At 40.1% G+C, this 13,568-nt stretch overlaps 1 protein-coding gene across 1 annotated transcript in view; it reads left to right on the top strand.

Annotated features, from left to right (window-relative positions):
- Window positions 1-13,568, top strand: part of LOC139724335 (uncharacterized) — an 88,783-nt gene that overhangs the window by 13,099 nt on the left and 62,116 nt on the right. The window contains exon 2 of the mRNA XM_071635478.1: window positions 10,136-11,803. Within this exon, the coding sequence (XP_071491579.1) occupies window positions 10,153-11,803 (1,651 nt within the window). The 5' untranslated portion in view covers window positions 10,136-10,152. The remainder of the gene's footprint in view (window positions 1-10,135; window positions 11,804-13,568) is intronic.

Here is a 13,568-nt window from a genome sequence, read left to right as displayed (position 1 = left end):
AGAATAATACATGTAGGGTGCAGTTGAGGCATACCAGTTGCCATTGCAACATTTCCAGTTTATTGTTATTTTTCATTGTTTTTGTTTTGTTTTGTTTTGTTTTGTTTGTTTGCATTTTTTTTTTCATAAACCACCTAGTGTGACTCTTGGTATAAGACAACTTTTTATGTAAGTCTTAGTCTTCTACTGTTTTTTTGTAGGCATTTTGAGAGAAAAATGAAATCAAAATTCTGCCCACCATTATAAACAGTAGAGCTCTAATGTCCCAGCTTTTGATTCCTGTACAGTTTGTCCAAGAATTTGAGAAATTGAACCGAACCAGTTTGAAGATTATTTTCAGATGATGTGACGATCTTGAGTAGATGTGCAAGAGAGATCTACTCCAGATGTGGAACAAGTTGTCCTGGCTTACTGTGTGTGGGAGGAAAACGCTTTGGGTGGTAGTCATTTTATGCTATGTTTCAGGCTGCTTATAAATAAGTCTGCCAGCAGCCAAGCGGACAAGTCATGATTACAAATGAATGCTCTTTGTGCATGTGCTTGGGGAAACAGAATTATTTTTCCTATTTTTTATGGAATGCAAAAAGATGGAAAAGGAATGCTTGAACATCTCATCAAATAAGACATCTGAATTTGACTATGCTCTGTATATTAGGTTGGATATTACAAAGATCTGATGCAGTGAGTTAATTCCACCTTTTTTTGTGCATGCATGTTTGAACAGCAGTAAGAAGAAATTCTATGCTGTGAGGTGATATAAAGAAGTAAAATGTGGCTGTAGAGTAAAGGAGTATGCTGCTACTGGTATATAGAATTGTGCTTGGAGGTGTTTTGGATGTACAATTGTACATGTATACCAGTATTATTATAAAGTGCATTGCAGCAAGGAGTGACAAATGTGAGCCTTATGAGAAGGGATGTTCAATGCAACAGCTGTATACAGTAATATCCTGCTTTGAGTTCATCCTGGATTCTGAACAAATTCTTGCAGATACATTCATAGTTTTATGAAAGGGACATGATAAAAAATTTCAAGAGTAATTGTTATCATAATTTGTTTGCTGGCAGGGAGAGAAAATGCAGTATTTCACTGCAGTGTAGGCATTGCTCAACCCATTGAAGGCTAGTCGCGAGTATACTCGGGCAGGTGTCTATGGCAAATGCATGTTAAAGCAAAATCAGCCCATCCTCAATGGGTTAATCTTTCCTTTCTTTTGTGAAAGATATTGTCCAACATGCTGTTACTTCGCAAACAACAACACAAATCCTCATGAAACCAGGTTGTGACTATGTAAAAAGCAATGCTATCAGCAGCAACAAAAAAGTTCAGATAGGGGCTAACTGTTAAATGCAGTGTTTACCTCCCTTCTTTCCTGCTGTGACAATCTCGCCTCACGATACACTTGATATGCACGCACTGTTTGACGTAAATTAAATCGCACATTTGTTTGTTACATTGATATCAACGTAGACGATCACTTCAGCTTGCCTTGCTCGATCAATTGAATGATTGTGAGTAATCTGATTGCAAGTGCGTCACTTTTGTATAAATGGCAAGTTTTGCCCAATCACACGGCTGCCATCATTTAAGGCTGGATGCACAATTAAGACACAAATACACCACCTGGAGTGGTCCATGCAGGCACACACCCTTCATTCTTGTAGAGTGCGTCATTTTGAAGTTCTTTCTTCACTCTTATTTTTCCATTTGGCAGGGGTCGCACTTAACTTTTTTTTGAACTAGCCAGGCGGACTACTTAGAATCAATTTTGACACTGAAGCAATATTTTGGCTAGCCAGACGGACTAGTAACTTCAGAATTTTATGATTTTTGGCTAGTCCGACGTGATTTTGGGTGGCCAATGGCCAGCGGACCATCGCCAATTTCGAACCCTGTTTGGTGGTTCAGCACGTTTGTATGAATGCCTCAAATGGTATCTTTGTTGAGATACCAAATTATACTTTCTCTTTGAAAGTAGAATATGTGCCAATAATATGCATTCATATCAAGAAAAATCATGTTTTTGTTTTTGTTTTTTGTGATCATGTAAGCTGTAATAATGCATCATACAGTGTATTTTCAAATTCCCTTTGAATACATTCTTCAAATTCCGGATGAGGCTAAATGTGACAACAACACACATGTGTACATCTGCAAGCTATATAGGCATACAGGCATGGAAAATACCAACAGAGATATTCAACACACCAAGTCCAGCTTATCAAAATGAAGCTGTAATTGGTTGATTAAGGGGTGTGCATGTATTCTTCTATCTTCCCTGTAGACCAATACCAGTATGAAAATACTAGTTCAACAGAGCCTGATGGTTTTAAACCTACTGAAGCTGCAGCTTTTCTGAAAAAAAGAAAAAAAAATCACCAGTAGTTATTTCATACCGTTACTCATAATAAGATGAAGCAGTCTGACTTTTAAAATGCCAGAAATGTCAACCAGTTTGTCTTTGATCATAGTAATGTATAGCTTCTATAGCATCGTATGACACACACCACCATGCATTCATGTTGTGCGTGCTGTAAAATGCTAAAACCATTCAGAATTGTAAAGCGATTCTAGGCTTGACCTAGAGGAAGCCATTCAAAACGTTTTATACATTGTTTGCAATCCCATCTTACACTCCAGTGGGTGTACTTGTGCGCGGCGTAAAGATGGCATGTGTCGAAGAGGCCAGATGAGGATCGATTATGTTTGAAAGTGGCTTTGCCATTACTAACACACCCAATGCATTTCTGCTATGTTCTCTGAAGACTTCTGGCAAAGTGATTCAGGTGTGTGCAATGAAAGCTTCAGATGTTCCAGTTTGATAATGTGTGTTGATAACATTACTCAAAATAAGCCAATCAGTAGTGTGCTAAGGTAGCTTCTTTCAGCTGTTCAGATGGATGACGTACAGTTTGTAGGTTGTTTGTGAAACTTTATATGCCATGTTTATTAGTGAGATCTTAAAAGAGAAAGAAAAAGGAGGAAAAGCAAATCCATGAATTGATTTATAATGCTTCTTAGTATCAATGCTTTGTGTACCCTTAGTGATCATCAATATAAAAATGTATCCTTTTTTTTTTTCATTTCTTCAGTGTAATGTTTAATGCAGGCAAAACACACACACACACACACACACACACACACACACACACAAGGGAAAAATTTTATGGCGTACAAATCAAGCCCAGCTTTTTCATTAAGCCTCACTGCATGACACGGTCTCACAGCTTCTACACTCTGGTGTATGCGTTGGCATCATTGCTTAATTGACACTGGTGTCCTCTAGCTCTCCCCTGGCTGGATGCACCCCAGTGGTCCATGATGGATTTTACCTTTTCCTCATCCTGCCAGGAGGGAGTTATCTCTATATGAATGATGCCTTCTGGGTTTTACTCTCCCATCTCCCTTTCTTCTTCTTCTTCTTTTTTTTTTTTTTTTTTTTAGCGAGTGTGTCTGTGTATGTGACATGATCAATGAGGAGGAAAAATCATGGTTCACTAATGAAATCACTTCACAGCGAGTACCGAAGAGATGACGGTAGAAGGGTTAATGTTTCACTTTAAATACTAGTATCAGGAATTTGTGGTATTACAAGGCGTATGTATTGTATATCAGTGAGGATGCTTACGTATACACTAATGAGTATTTTTCCCCCCTGTGGATAGGTAGTACGAAGAGTGAAAGCAAAGTGCACATATATTTTCTGCTTGAGTTCTCTGCCTGAATTCAGAGGGAAGGAATTTGATTATGCAGCGTGTGAATAGAAATAGGAGTCAGCTTGCATTAAGCCAGGCATAGAACAAGCACGTGTCTTTCAGACCATAGCCAGCCATCTTAACTCAATTTCTACATTCTTCAACTCTTGGGTATAATTTACAATCTTGAATAAACTCTTTTAAACTCAAGATTGCACAGCTTTTCACCATTTTTGCTGGTGGAAGTTTAATAAGAAAATGTCTCCATATCATATATATTTATGCTATTTTTGGATTTAATGTCATTTTGTGTGCATATCTATAGATGGAGTTCTGTGTTGTGTTTGTTTAGAATTCAATGGAGTGTTCAAAAGTAAATCACAAAGCAATCAGAGGATTGAAGTTCAATTCGGTTACTTACATGCTCTAACTCGTTGAGGATGGGCTGATTTTGCTACAACTCACAGTTCCAGTACACACTTGCCCGAGTACACTCGGGACTCATCCTCAATGAGTTAATGTTGGTAACATGATTTGGAAAGCTCTATTTTGCAATATTGTATGAATGGTAATGGTACATTATCGCCTTTCTGACTGATGCTGTCTCAAAACAAATGCTTATATCCTTCAATAGGTGAGTGCTATCTTGTGTGCATAGGGCCTACTCTTATGTATTCCTTACCTGTGATCCATTATTTCTCATTCTCTTTCCATACAGTAAGAATATCTCAGAATACCCACCAATTCTCTGCGTGAAATAATGTAAAAGCAGATTATTCGTGGCATGAATTTTTCGCAAATTGGAGCCGATGGCCGTTTTGGTTTCATGACATTCTTTGCAAATTGCTACTGGCATTCAGTGCATATAATGTAGACAAGAACTTTCATTTGCATCTGGATTTTGTGAATCTCGGCTCTCACAAAATTTGCAAAATTACTGTATTTGCCGTATATTCAGCAAATCTAATTTTTCGCGAATTGAGACTTCCCGACAATTTCATGAGTGGTTAAATTCGTGATTGTACAGTACTGAATGGAGAGATGTATGCAGTATAGGAGTTAAAGGCATTATTTACCATCTGCAAATGAAACGAAAACCCAGCTTTAGTGCTTGAAACTAGTTCTAAAATGTGAGTTAGGGAAAGAAACACCAATGTAGAAATGTTAATCAGTATAGTAAATGTTAAGCAAAATGTGAACAATAGTTAAACAGTAAAATTGTTTCTAGAATGAAGCATCTACAGTTATGGTTTATTGAGAAAAATAGTGATATCTCCTTATATTTCAGGCTTTATTGCAAAATTTTTATATGGTAGAATGTTTTGTGATACAACTAACCTACACCATTTATCTAACGTGATAACTCCAACATTTTCACTGCTCCTATTGGTAAACAATAAAACCTTAAATATTGTCTCTTGTTTATAAATTTGTAAATGGCATCCAAGTTGCAAAATTCACGTAATTAAAAATCTCGTAAAGTATTCGGTGTATACACATACAGAAGATACACATTGTTATACAGTAACAAATTGTCCTAACACAATTTTATACACTGTATTATGCAAAAGTAGGGTGTCATCATGACATATGAAATGATTCTATGAACTACAATGTATATTTCAAGGAAACAAACTTTTGAATTCATCTACATGTATATATTTTTAATAACCAGTATTCAATAACAATATTTGATGGGAGAATTCTAAAAAGGAATTCAAATGTAATGATAGCAAAAATTATTGGGCTGCTGGGAGTAGATGTTTCGTAATAGAATGATGCAGTGCATTTCAACAACCATACAGCTAAGTTGACTTTATCATACAGGAATTTATCCATGATATCTTTGTACTTCTCGTACTAATCAATAAGTTACAGTAGCACCTTACACACGAAGCATATAGAATAGCACCGACTATTAAAGTTTTCCCACATTTGCTATTTTGTACACAGCAATCACATACTACTTTCATGTGGTGACAATAAAACAAAGTTAACCATTTACTCCCAGAAAAGTGTATGCTGCTCTGTGAGATGCATCTGTTCAAGCAAGAACAGTTTCTGCGGCGCCATTGGCACAGTCGTTGTGGTTTTAATATGTTTGTTTGCGGGTTCTTTTTGTTGTTGTCAAGAATAGACAAGACAGCTGGATAAAGCACACTCAGCTGCATTAGTAGAATGCTGCTGGTCATCCATGGGGACCAGTTGTATGTATTGCAGAGCTACCAAGTCTCACGCATTCTGCGTAAGACTCAAGCATTTAGGGGCGATCTCACGATCTCACGCATGACACCCATTTTTCTCACTCATCGGGCAAAGTCTGCAACTTTGGCCTATAATAATGAGCATAGCTCAAAAGATTAAAGTGATAGTTGCAATTGAAGGTATATTTCCCTGTTGTCTTTCAAAATAAGTAAAAAATAGTCACTTAAGTATGCACCTGATCGCACCATTAAGAGCTAAAAATTGAAAAAGCTCCCTACAGTGGGAGGCCACAGGTAGGAAAAACCCCTCCCACACCCTCGCTCGCGCGCACATTCGCATGCCGAGATGCCGAGTCATGAAAATCTCACTCATAAAATTTTTTTGAACTTGGCATCCCTGGTATTGTGTGCATTTTGGGGCAGACCACTTCACCAAGTAATATCACTATACCCTGCACTGTGCCATTGAATGAATGAAGCAGGATCTTTTTATGAGAAGGTTGCTACTCTCTCACACACAGGACCTCCATTTTATGTCCTACATTGTATCCAAGGGACAGTGTTTTGCCCCATAGAGAGGATGGCATGATAACACACAACATTGCTCGGCAAGACTCAATGGCCCGAATTCACGAAGGTGGTACAATCTTGTCCATGGCATGGTTTAAACCATGGACAAAGACCATGGGGCGCCAAGTATCGCATGGAATATTTTGGTACGAAATGAACATTTCGTAGACGAAATGACCATTTCGTTAACGAAATTATCATTACGTCAATGAGATGTCATCTTGTTACAAAATAATCATTTCGTCGCCGAAATGACTGATTTCATGACAAAATATTCCATGCGATACTTGGCGCCCCATGGTCTTTGTCCATGGTTTAAACCATGGACAAAGATTGTACCACCTTCGTGAATTCGGGCCGAAGGGTTTTGAACCCAAGCCATTTGATTGCAAAGCAATTACACAAATCACACATAAATGTCACTGTGTGATTTTGAAGTACATTGTACTGTAAGTTCTGAGTGTCCCTCAGAGATGCAATGCTCCTGACAGGAAATAAATGTTTCATTCTTAATTGTCAAGAAAGGACTTTGGGGGGGGGGGGGGTAAGGAACAAATCTCTGTGTATCTGCACTCTGTGCTCATTCTGAATGTAGTCCATGTTGCAATCAATATTCATCCATGCACTCACTTTTAGTTGCAGCATAGAAACAGGGGCAGTGCAAAAATTTCTATAATATTCACCATGCACTCTTGCGTCGCAAAAGAATAATCATTGTGGATGTCCTTAAACCTCTCAAAGCGTAGTCATGGTTACTTTGCTACGCTAGAACTACAGTTAAGATGCTATTAACAAATCTGTCCGTTGTGCAGCAGGGTTTTGTAGGAGGACGATGCTATCAAAACGGAAGTACGGCATTTAGTTTGATGCATTTTATTCCGCTGCTTTTACTGCATGTAGAGTTGTGACATGTTGTCCTCTTCGTTTTACATACAGAGGTGATTTGGTATTCCTTTGTATGCCTTTCATGCTCAGTACCACCTAAGTTGCAGAAAGGTGTTCTGTGTATCTATACCCAGGTGTTCAGTCATCTATGCCCTTGTGGTCAGTAATGCAGGTTCAAGTGTACATGAAGTAAAATAAGTCGTGCGTCATAGCTTAACCTTCTTAGGCTAACAATATCAAATACCCTTGGCCCTCAAATACAGTGTTGTTGCTAGTGGTGCTGAAAATGCTTTACCATCATTATGAAATTCCAAGTATACAGCTAGTGTACCACTGGTGCGACCTCCCTCTGTAAATACACCCTGTACTACCTTTAATACTTCTCCATGTACAAGGTATTTCTCCAAGACTTTGCCATTTTGAAACCATTTGATACATTCTTTGCCCTATAGGAGAACCAGTGATCAATATCCTGTAATCAGCTTCGTGTCGAGAGAATGAAATTCATCCCAGTGCAATCACGGGTCCCATGACCAGTGCCGGGGTAAAACTCAACGTCAGGATGAGCAAGCTTTGTGCGTTTAGATGATTAGACCAGGAATAAAGTTACCCACTTCAGCGATCCGTAAATGTCAGGCAAGGGTGTGCTGCGCTTGAGGATGACGTCTTATATTCAGAATGTTCACTTTTAGTCTTCTTGAGTCTGCGGTATAGTTTTTGGCTGTGTACACATTGTAATAAAAAATATTCTACAATGCATTTGAGACAGTGTAAAAAGCATGCAGAGCAAGTGCATTGTACATTTGTAATGTGCTTGCATAGAATGCTGCCAATCTTTTTTTTATATAATAGGTACAAAATATATCAGTTGCCATATTTTGGAGTACACTGTAGATTATGAAAATTGTGGTGTAATGGACAGAATTCCTCATTGCACAGCCAATGGTGATATCATTGAGTAATTGATAATGGACAATTCATTGCAGAACATACGTTCTGAATTGTGTCCGAAATCCTCCGGGGGCCGGTGGAGGCGTTCGCCCCCCCCCCTTTTGTTTTTCATTTTCAGGCATTCATAGGAATACATAGGGTATTACTACTTTAGCCCCCCCCCCCCCCCCCCCAATTTGTTTTTGTGCTGAAGACCTTTTTTTTTTTGCTTGTCTACTGAAGAAACCCCTGGAAGTGCTACTGCCAGTGCCATGCTGAAGCCCCCCCCCCCTTTTTTTTTTTTTGCTTGTTAGCTCATGAAACCAGGAAGTGCCCCTCCCCCACTTTTGAAAATGTGGTGCTGGCCATGCCTCCAGTGTGTAAATATCAGGGTTTTTTATGCATTGCCATTAAACAATAAGGGAGTGAATTTTTTTTGTTGACTCATAACATTATACCAATGTCTCCACAGACATGTCAACTATTACTTTTACCAGTATTTAGTACCTTTTTTTGTTGCCAAAATACTGCAGGTTTCATGGAAATATACCTGTATGTTTTTTCTCCAAATTATATTTTTATACATACAATTTACAGGAAAGGTGAAAATACTATTTTCCACCAGAAATATGTTTTTTTAACCTTCAGAATACAATACTACAGTGTGATTTTTTAATGCAAGGTTTACAACTCCTCAGCACTATCTTCATGGAGTATGTGAATAACATCTAGAGGTCAGGTTCTGCAATGTTGTATGTACTGCATATTATGCCATGTTCTAGGGGAAGGTGCCCACTATGATTCGTTGCTGATTGAATGCTGCCTGTACATCCCCATGGCTGCATCACTCCTGTGATATGTGTGACAGTTGGCAGGATAATTTGCACTCCTCTTTCTCACTCTTTCTCTGTGGCTAAAAATTTACAATTTATTCACAGATCCAGGGGCTCAGTCATAAATTTGCCTCTCTTTTTTCCCCTCGTCCAAACGGTACATTTTGTGCAGAGGTATTGCTTGTTTAGATGACACCAGTAGTATGAAAGCAAAATATTTGGTCATGTGTCTGTAAAGTCATTTACATAAAACTGCTGATTTTGTGTACACGTACAATTTGTAGGTGTGTGTGTATGTGGGGTTTGTGTGTGTGTGTGTGTGTGTGTGTGTGTGTGTGTGTGTGTTCAAATCAAGAATTAAGCATCAAACAAGCACCCAGGTTTTGAATGTTAATCGGATAGATTAAAGGTAATGACTTTGCATAGAGAGTTATGTGAATGACAACAAAGTACCCTTTTGGTATCTTTATCAGATTCATATTAAAAGATAATTTATGTCTCTTTGACAACATAAAGTTAGAGATATTTCATGCAAAGAACAAGCAAGTTCATATAATGTCACATTCATGTGAAAACGAAGAACAAGTGTGAAATACCAAGCAGCTGACATTTCAGATGAATTACTGATGAATACTTGTAGATACCATTTTCATAAAGTTTGTCAGGTTTTTATGTGCGCACTGTATATTGTATAAATTGATGGTTACTGTTCTTATAATGTTGATTACCAAAACAAATGACTCCCTCTGGTAAATGACTGAACTTGAGAAAAAATATGCAAGCACCTTAAGAGATCTCATACAGGGCAATGACTGGAGAAGTTTATGAGTCTGTTTTCTTAAGGAGAATCGATCATAGATTTCTTTCGCAGGTTTAGCCTAAATGTGGCATACATGTAAATAATGTATTAATACAGTACTGCTTGTCTGACAAACCAAAGTATTTAACAGTCCTCAAACTGATCTGATGTGTCAGTGTTAACTTTTGTTACTCTCTTTTTTTCTCTATTGTATCCAGACTAAGTCGTCTGCGACATGGATCCAGGTGGCACAATGGTAGAGCCACCAGTTCGCAGGCTGCCGCCCCTCCAAGTTCTTCACGGCACTCCCGCACTGGATCTAGATACCCCGCCCCCATCTCCTGGCACCCCTCAGGGGGAGATGCTACCCACAGCACCTGTCCCCACCCCCAAATCCCAAGTTCAAGGCTCGCAATCATCTCTCCCACAATTTTCCAAGGAGGAGATCTCGCATTGTGTCCAGATCTTGGAGGAGTGCTTTGAGCTCCTCAAGCCACAGAATCGACCATGTCTCAGAACAAGGGGTCGGGTGTCTTCGGCATTTATCCACAATAAGTACAGTGTTGCAATTGCACACCACTACTCGGATCTGCATTCTCTGCTTGTTCGTAGAGCTCAACTCCAGCTTTTTAGAGACTGCATGTACAGAGCATCACAGATGCGAGAACTTGTCTTAAACCTCCAAGAGCTAGTACTAGCTGAGCAGAACACGCTGAAATCATTGGAGGCGTGTGAGTGCGCAGACCCCACCACCAAGCTGGAGTACTTGCCAAGTTTATGTGAGGAACTACGAACACAGCTGAGTGACTGGGCATCAATTCAGCACCAACTGCACTCTGACAAGTGGCTGCAACTGCTTCTACCACAACTCCGCCTGGACCTTGTAAACATGAGCAAAACTTTGTACTATTGGCGAGATTGTGTACTCTGTTGGCTTCACAGACTCATATACACGGGTATACGGGTGCTAGCTTTTAACCATGCAAGTTCCATGTCGCAAGAATTGCTATTCAATGTAGGCCGCGGTATAGAGGAGTTCAATAGGCTACTCGCCAGGCCATCAGTACTATTTGAGCGGTTCACGCTTCCGCGCACATCACTGTCCTCGGTGTCTAGAGAGGCTGGATTCATGGACTCACCTGGTCTGATTCACTCCTGTTCACCATATACTTGCAGTCGCTTGCTGACAATTCTCGCCAAGGAGCGGTCACGCCCAGTGGCTATCAGGACACTACACTTTCTAACAGCAAACTCTAAATACCTTACTGCCATCAAGAGTCCTGGGTTTCTCTTTGACTGGCAGGCCTATTACAGCAGCCTCACAGAGAGTCTCCGGGATGACATAGGAGGGGAAGTGACCTCAGTGACGTTGCAGTCCAGTAGTTCTGTTATCAGTGCAATGTGGGATCTCAAGGACAGCAAAGCCCTGGACCTTTCCGGACGGACATCACCTCTCAGTCATGTAGAGATGTATGAGGAGGAGTTTATTGTGAAGCTCCTGGGTGCCCTGGCCACCTCCACCAACCTCCTTCAGAGGCAAGTCAAGACCAGTAAGAGCAGTGGTATCATGAGTGACCTGAGCAGAAAGTCGAAGACATCAGCCCTGTCCAGTGGAGGGGGTGGGTTAAAGAGTCGGGACCCCTCCCAGAGGAAGTCGGTGCGGTGGGGTGACTCCCTGACCCAGGGCACACGCCAGCAGCTCTGTGGACTCTACTTTGAGCAGCTCTGGCAGGAGTTTGGCACCAACCTCGGCAGTGCCCTCCAGCAGATCCTGTGGAAGAAGTATGGCAGCGACCAAGGGGAAGAGGTTGTGGGCCACGTGTCGCAGGTTGATGACCTCGCAGCCATGACCCTGGTGTGGGTTATGGAAGCAACATGTACCAAAGGTGGAGTATCATTTCCAATGTCAATTACAATCCTTATTTCTTTGCTGATGTTGTGTTGTCAAAGAAAATGTTTCTCTTTTGTATTAAAGCACCCACACTTCCACAAACTGCCATATGAAAATTTCTTGAGCCAACAGAAAAGGATTTTTTCCCTTGTAAGATCAAATTCCCTGACAGTGTTCAGGGAATACAGTGAAGTATATTCTGTTCATTGGCTTCAAAGTTGTTTTGTTTTAGGAATCTCTAGTTTCCACGAAGGAAAAAAAACACATTATATCTCAGAGAGCAGCTACTTTGCATATCTTGAATCAATGTTGCACCATATCTTACCATGGATGTCTTCTTGTAGTTGTCCAGAGTTTGTGGCATGATATTGATAGTATTAAACATGTGTCTTCAGAATTAACCATCATACACTGTATAGTAAGAGGTATACCTGTATTCAAGTAGATTCACACGAGGAACTGCACCTTTATGTGATTAAACAGTGTAGTATGCAACAAAAAATGTGTAGCTGAAAAGTTCCAAATGTATGATTTCAATATAGTGTGAGAGGAAAGTCTTTTCATTTTATTTATTACCATTATCAGTATGGAAGTTGCTAATACTGGCACAGGCCTACATCAAGATTTCCACAGAGAATTTATTCATAGAACTGTTTTTTTCTGACTTGTCGTTAATTGGCTCATTATTGGCTCTCTGAAGGTGTATGGCCAGCTTGTTGTTAGCACTCTGTGCATCAGGAGAACTGTCGGGGAAAATAAATGTCAGTTAAGGCAAGGTGGGAGATGGTCATGTGACCTACCTCCTTCGCGATTTCTGCCGCAGTCTGATGCTGCCAGGGCTGGGATGCTGAGTTATGAATAGACGTTTGCCAGGGATGTTTGATTCGATTCCGCCTCATTAGGGGAGCTGTTGACTGCCCATGTGTGAACGAAACCAGCAACTAGTGAAGCAGTTCTTGAGGAAGACATAATTTCAAGGGCATCTGCGTGACGTGTCCAGAATAAGGCTGCCATAAAGTACCCAATGAGCCGATGCTGTAATTCATGGCCACTTGCAAGAAAAGACAGAAACAAAATGAAAACAACAAGAGATACAGAACGCTGCTATTTTGACGGTAGATTTGTGGAGTGCTGGAATTAAAAAAACTTGTTACTAACCAATTAATAAAAGTGGAGGGAGAATCTAGAGTAAGAAATGGTAAGTTCCAATCAGTTTCTGTTTCAAAGAAGAAAGAAAAGGAACCCCAAATGATATATGTGTAGATGACAGCCATCGTTACTGTGCAGTAATTTCCTCCTAGGATGTTAGCCCATGTGTAGAATATTCAGAGCACTCCAGAGCATTGCGATGTTGAAAAGAGTTGCCTGATTTGTGAATAATTGGGGCACTTTATTAGTATGAATTGAAAGGCAGATGAAAGGGGTGGTGCAGTGTTCAGAATATGTTGATGCTCATGGATGCCTGTATTGATGCAAGAAGATTACAAACAGGTTCCCTGATCTGGCGGCAATACTCCCCAAATTAGGTTCTGTAATTCCCATTAGGATGTAATTCAATTTCCTATATTTACCTAACAGTGTTTGCTCATGTCATGTGACCCTAACTTCCTGTTTGGGACTGGGTGGGTGGGGGGAGGAGCAGCTGGATGGAGGTGGCGTGGAAGGAGCAGTGAGATTGAGATTAAAAATCCAGTGAAATTCTTCATTTCGGTGAATCTCCATGAGATTGTGTATTGCCAAGGGCCAAAGGGAAAATTTCA

This window comes from Diadema antillarum, unplaced genomic scaffold (genome assembly GCF_040938485.1).
Source record: "Diadema antillarum isolate AM-2024a unplaced genomic scaffold, OU_Dant_1.0 scf00000211, whole genome shotgun sequence".
Lineage (NCBI taxonomy): Eukaryota > Metazoa > Echinodermata > Echinoidea > Diadematoida > Diadematidae > Diadema > Diadema antillarum.
The sequence above is the reverse complement of the archived record's forward strand: the minus strand, read 5'-3'. Positions and strand labels throughout refer to the sequence as shown.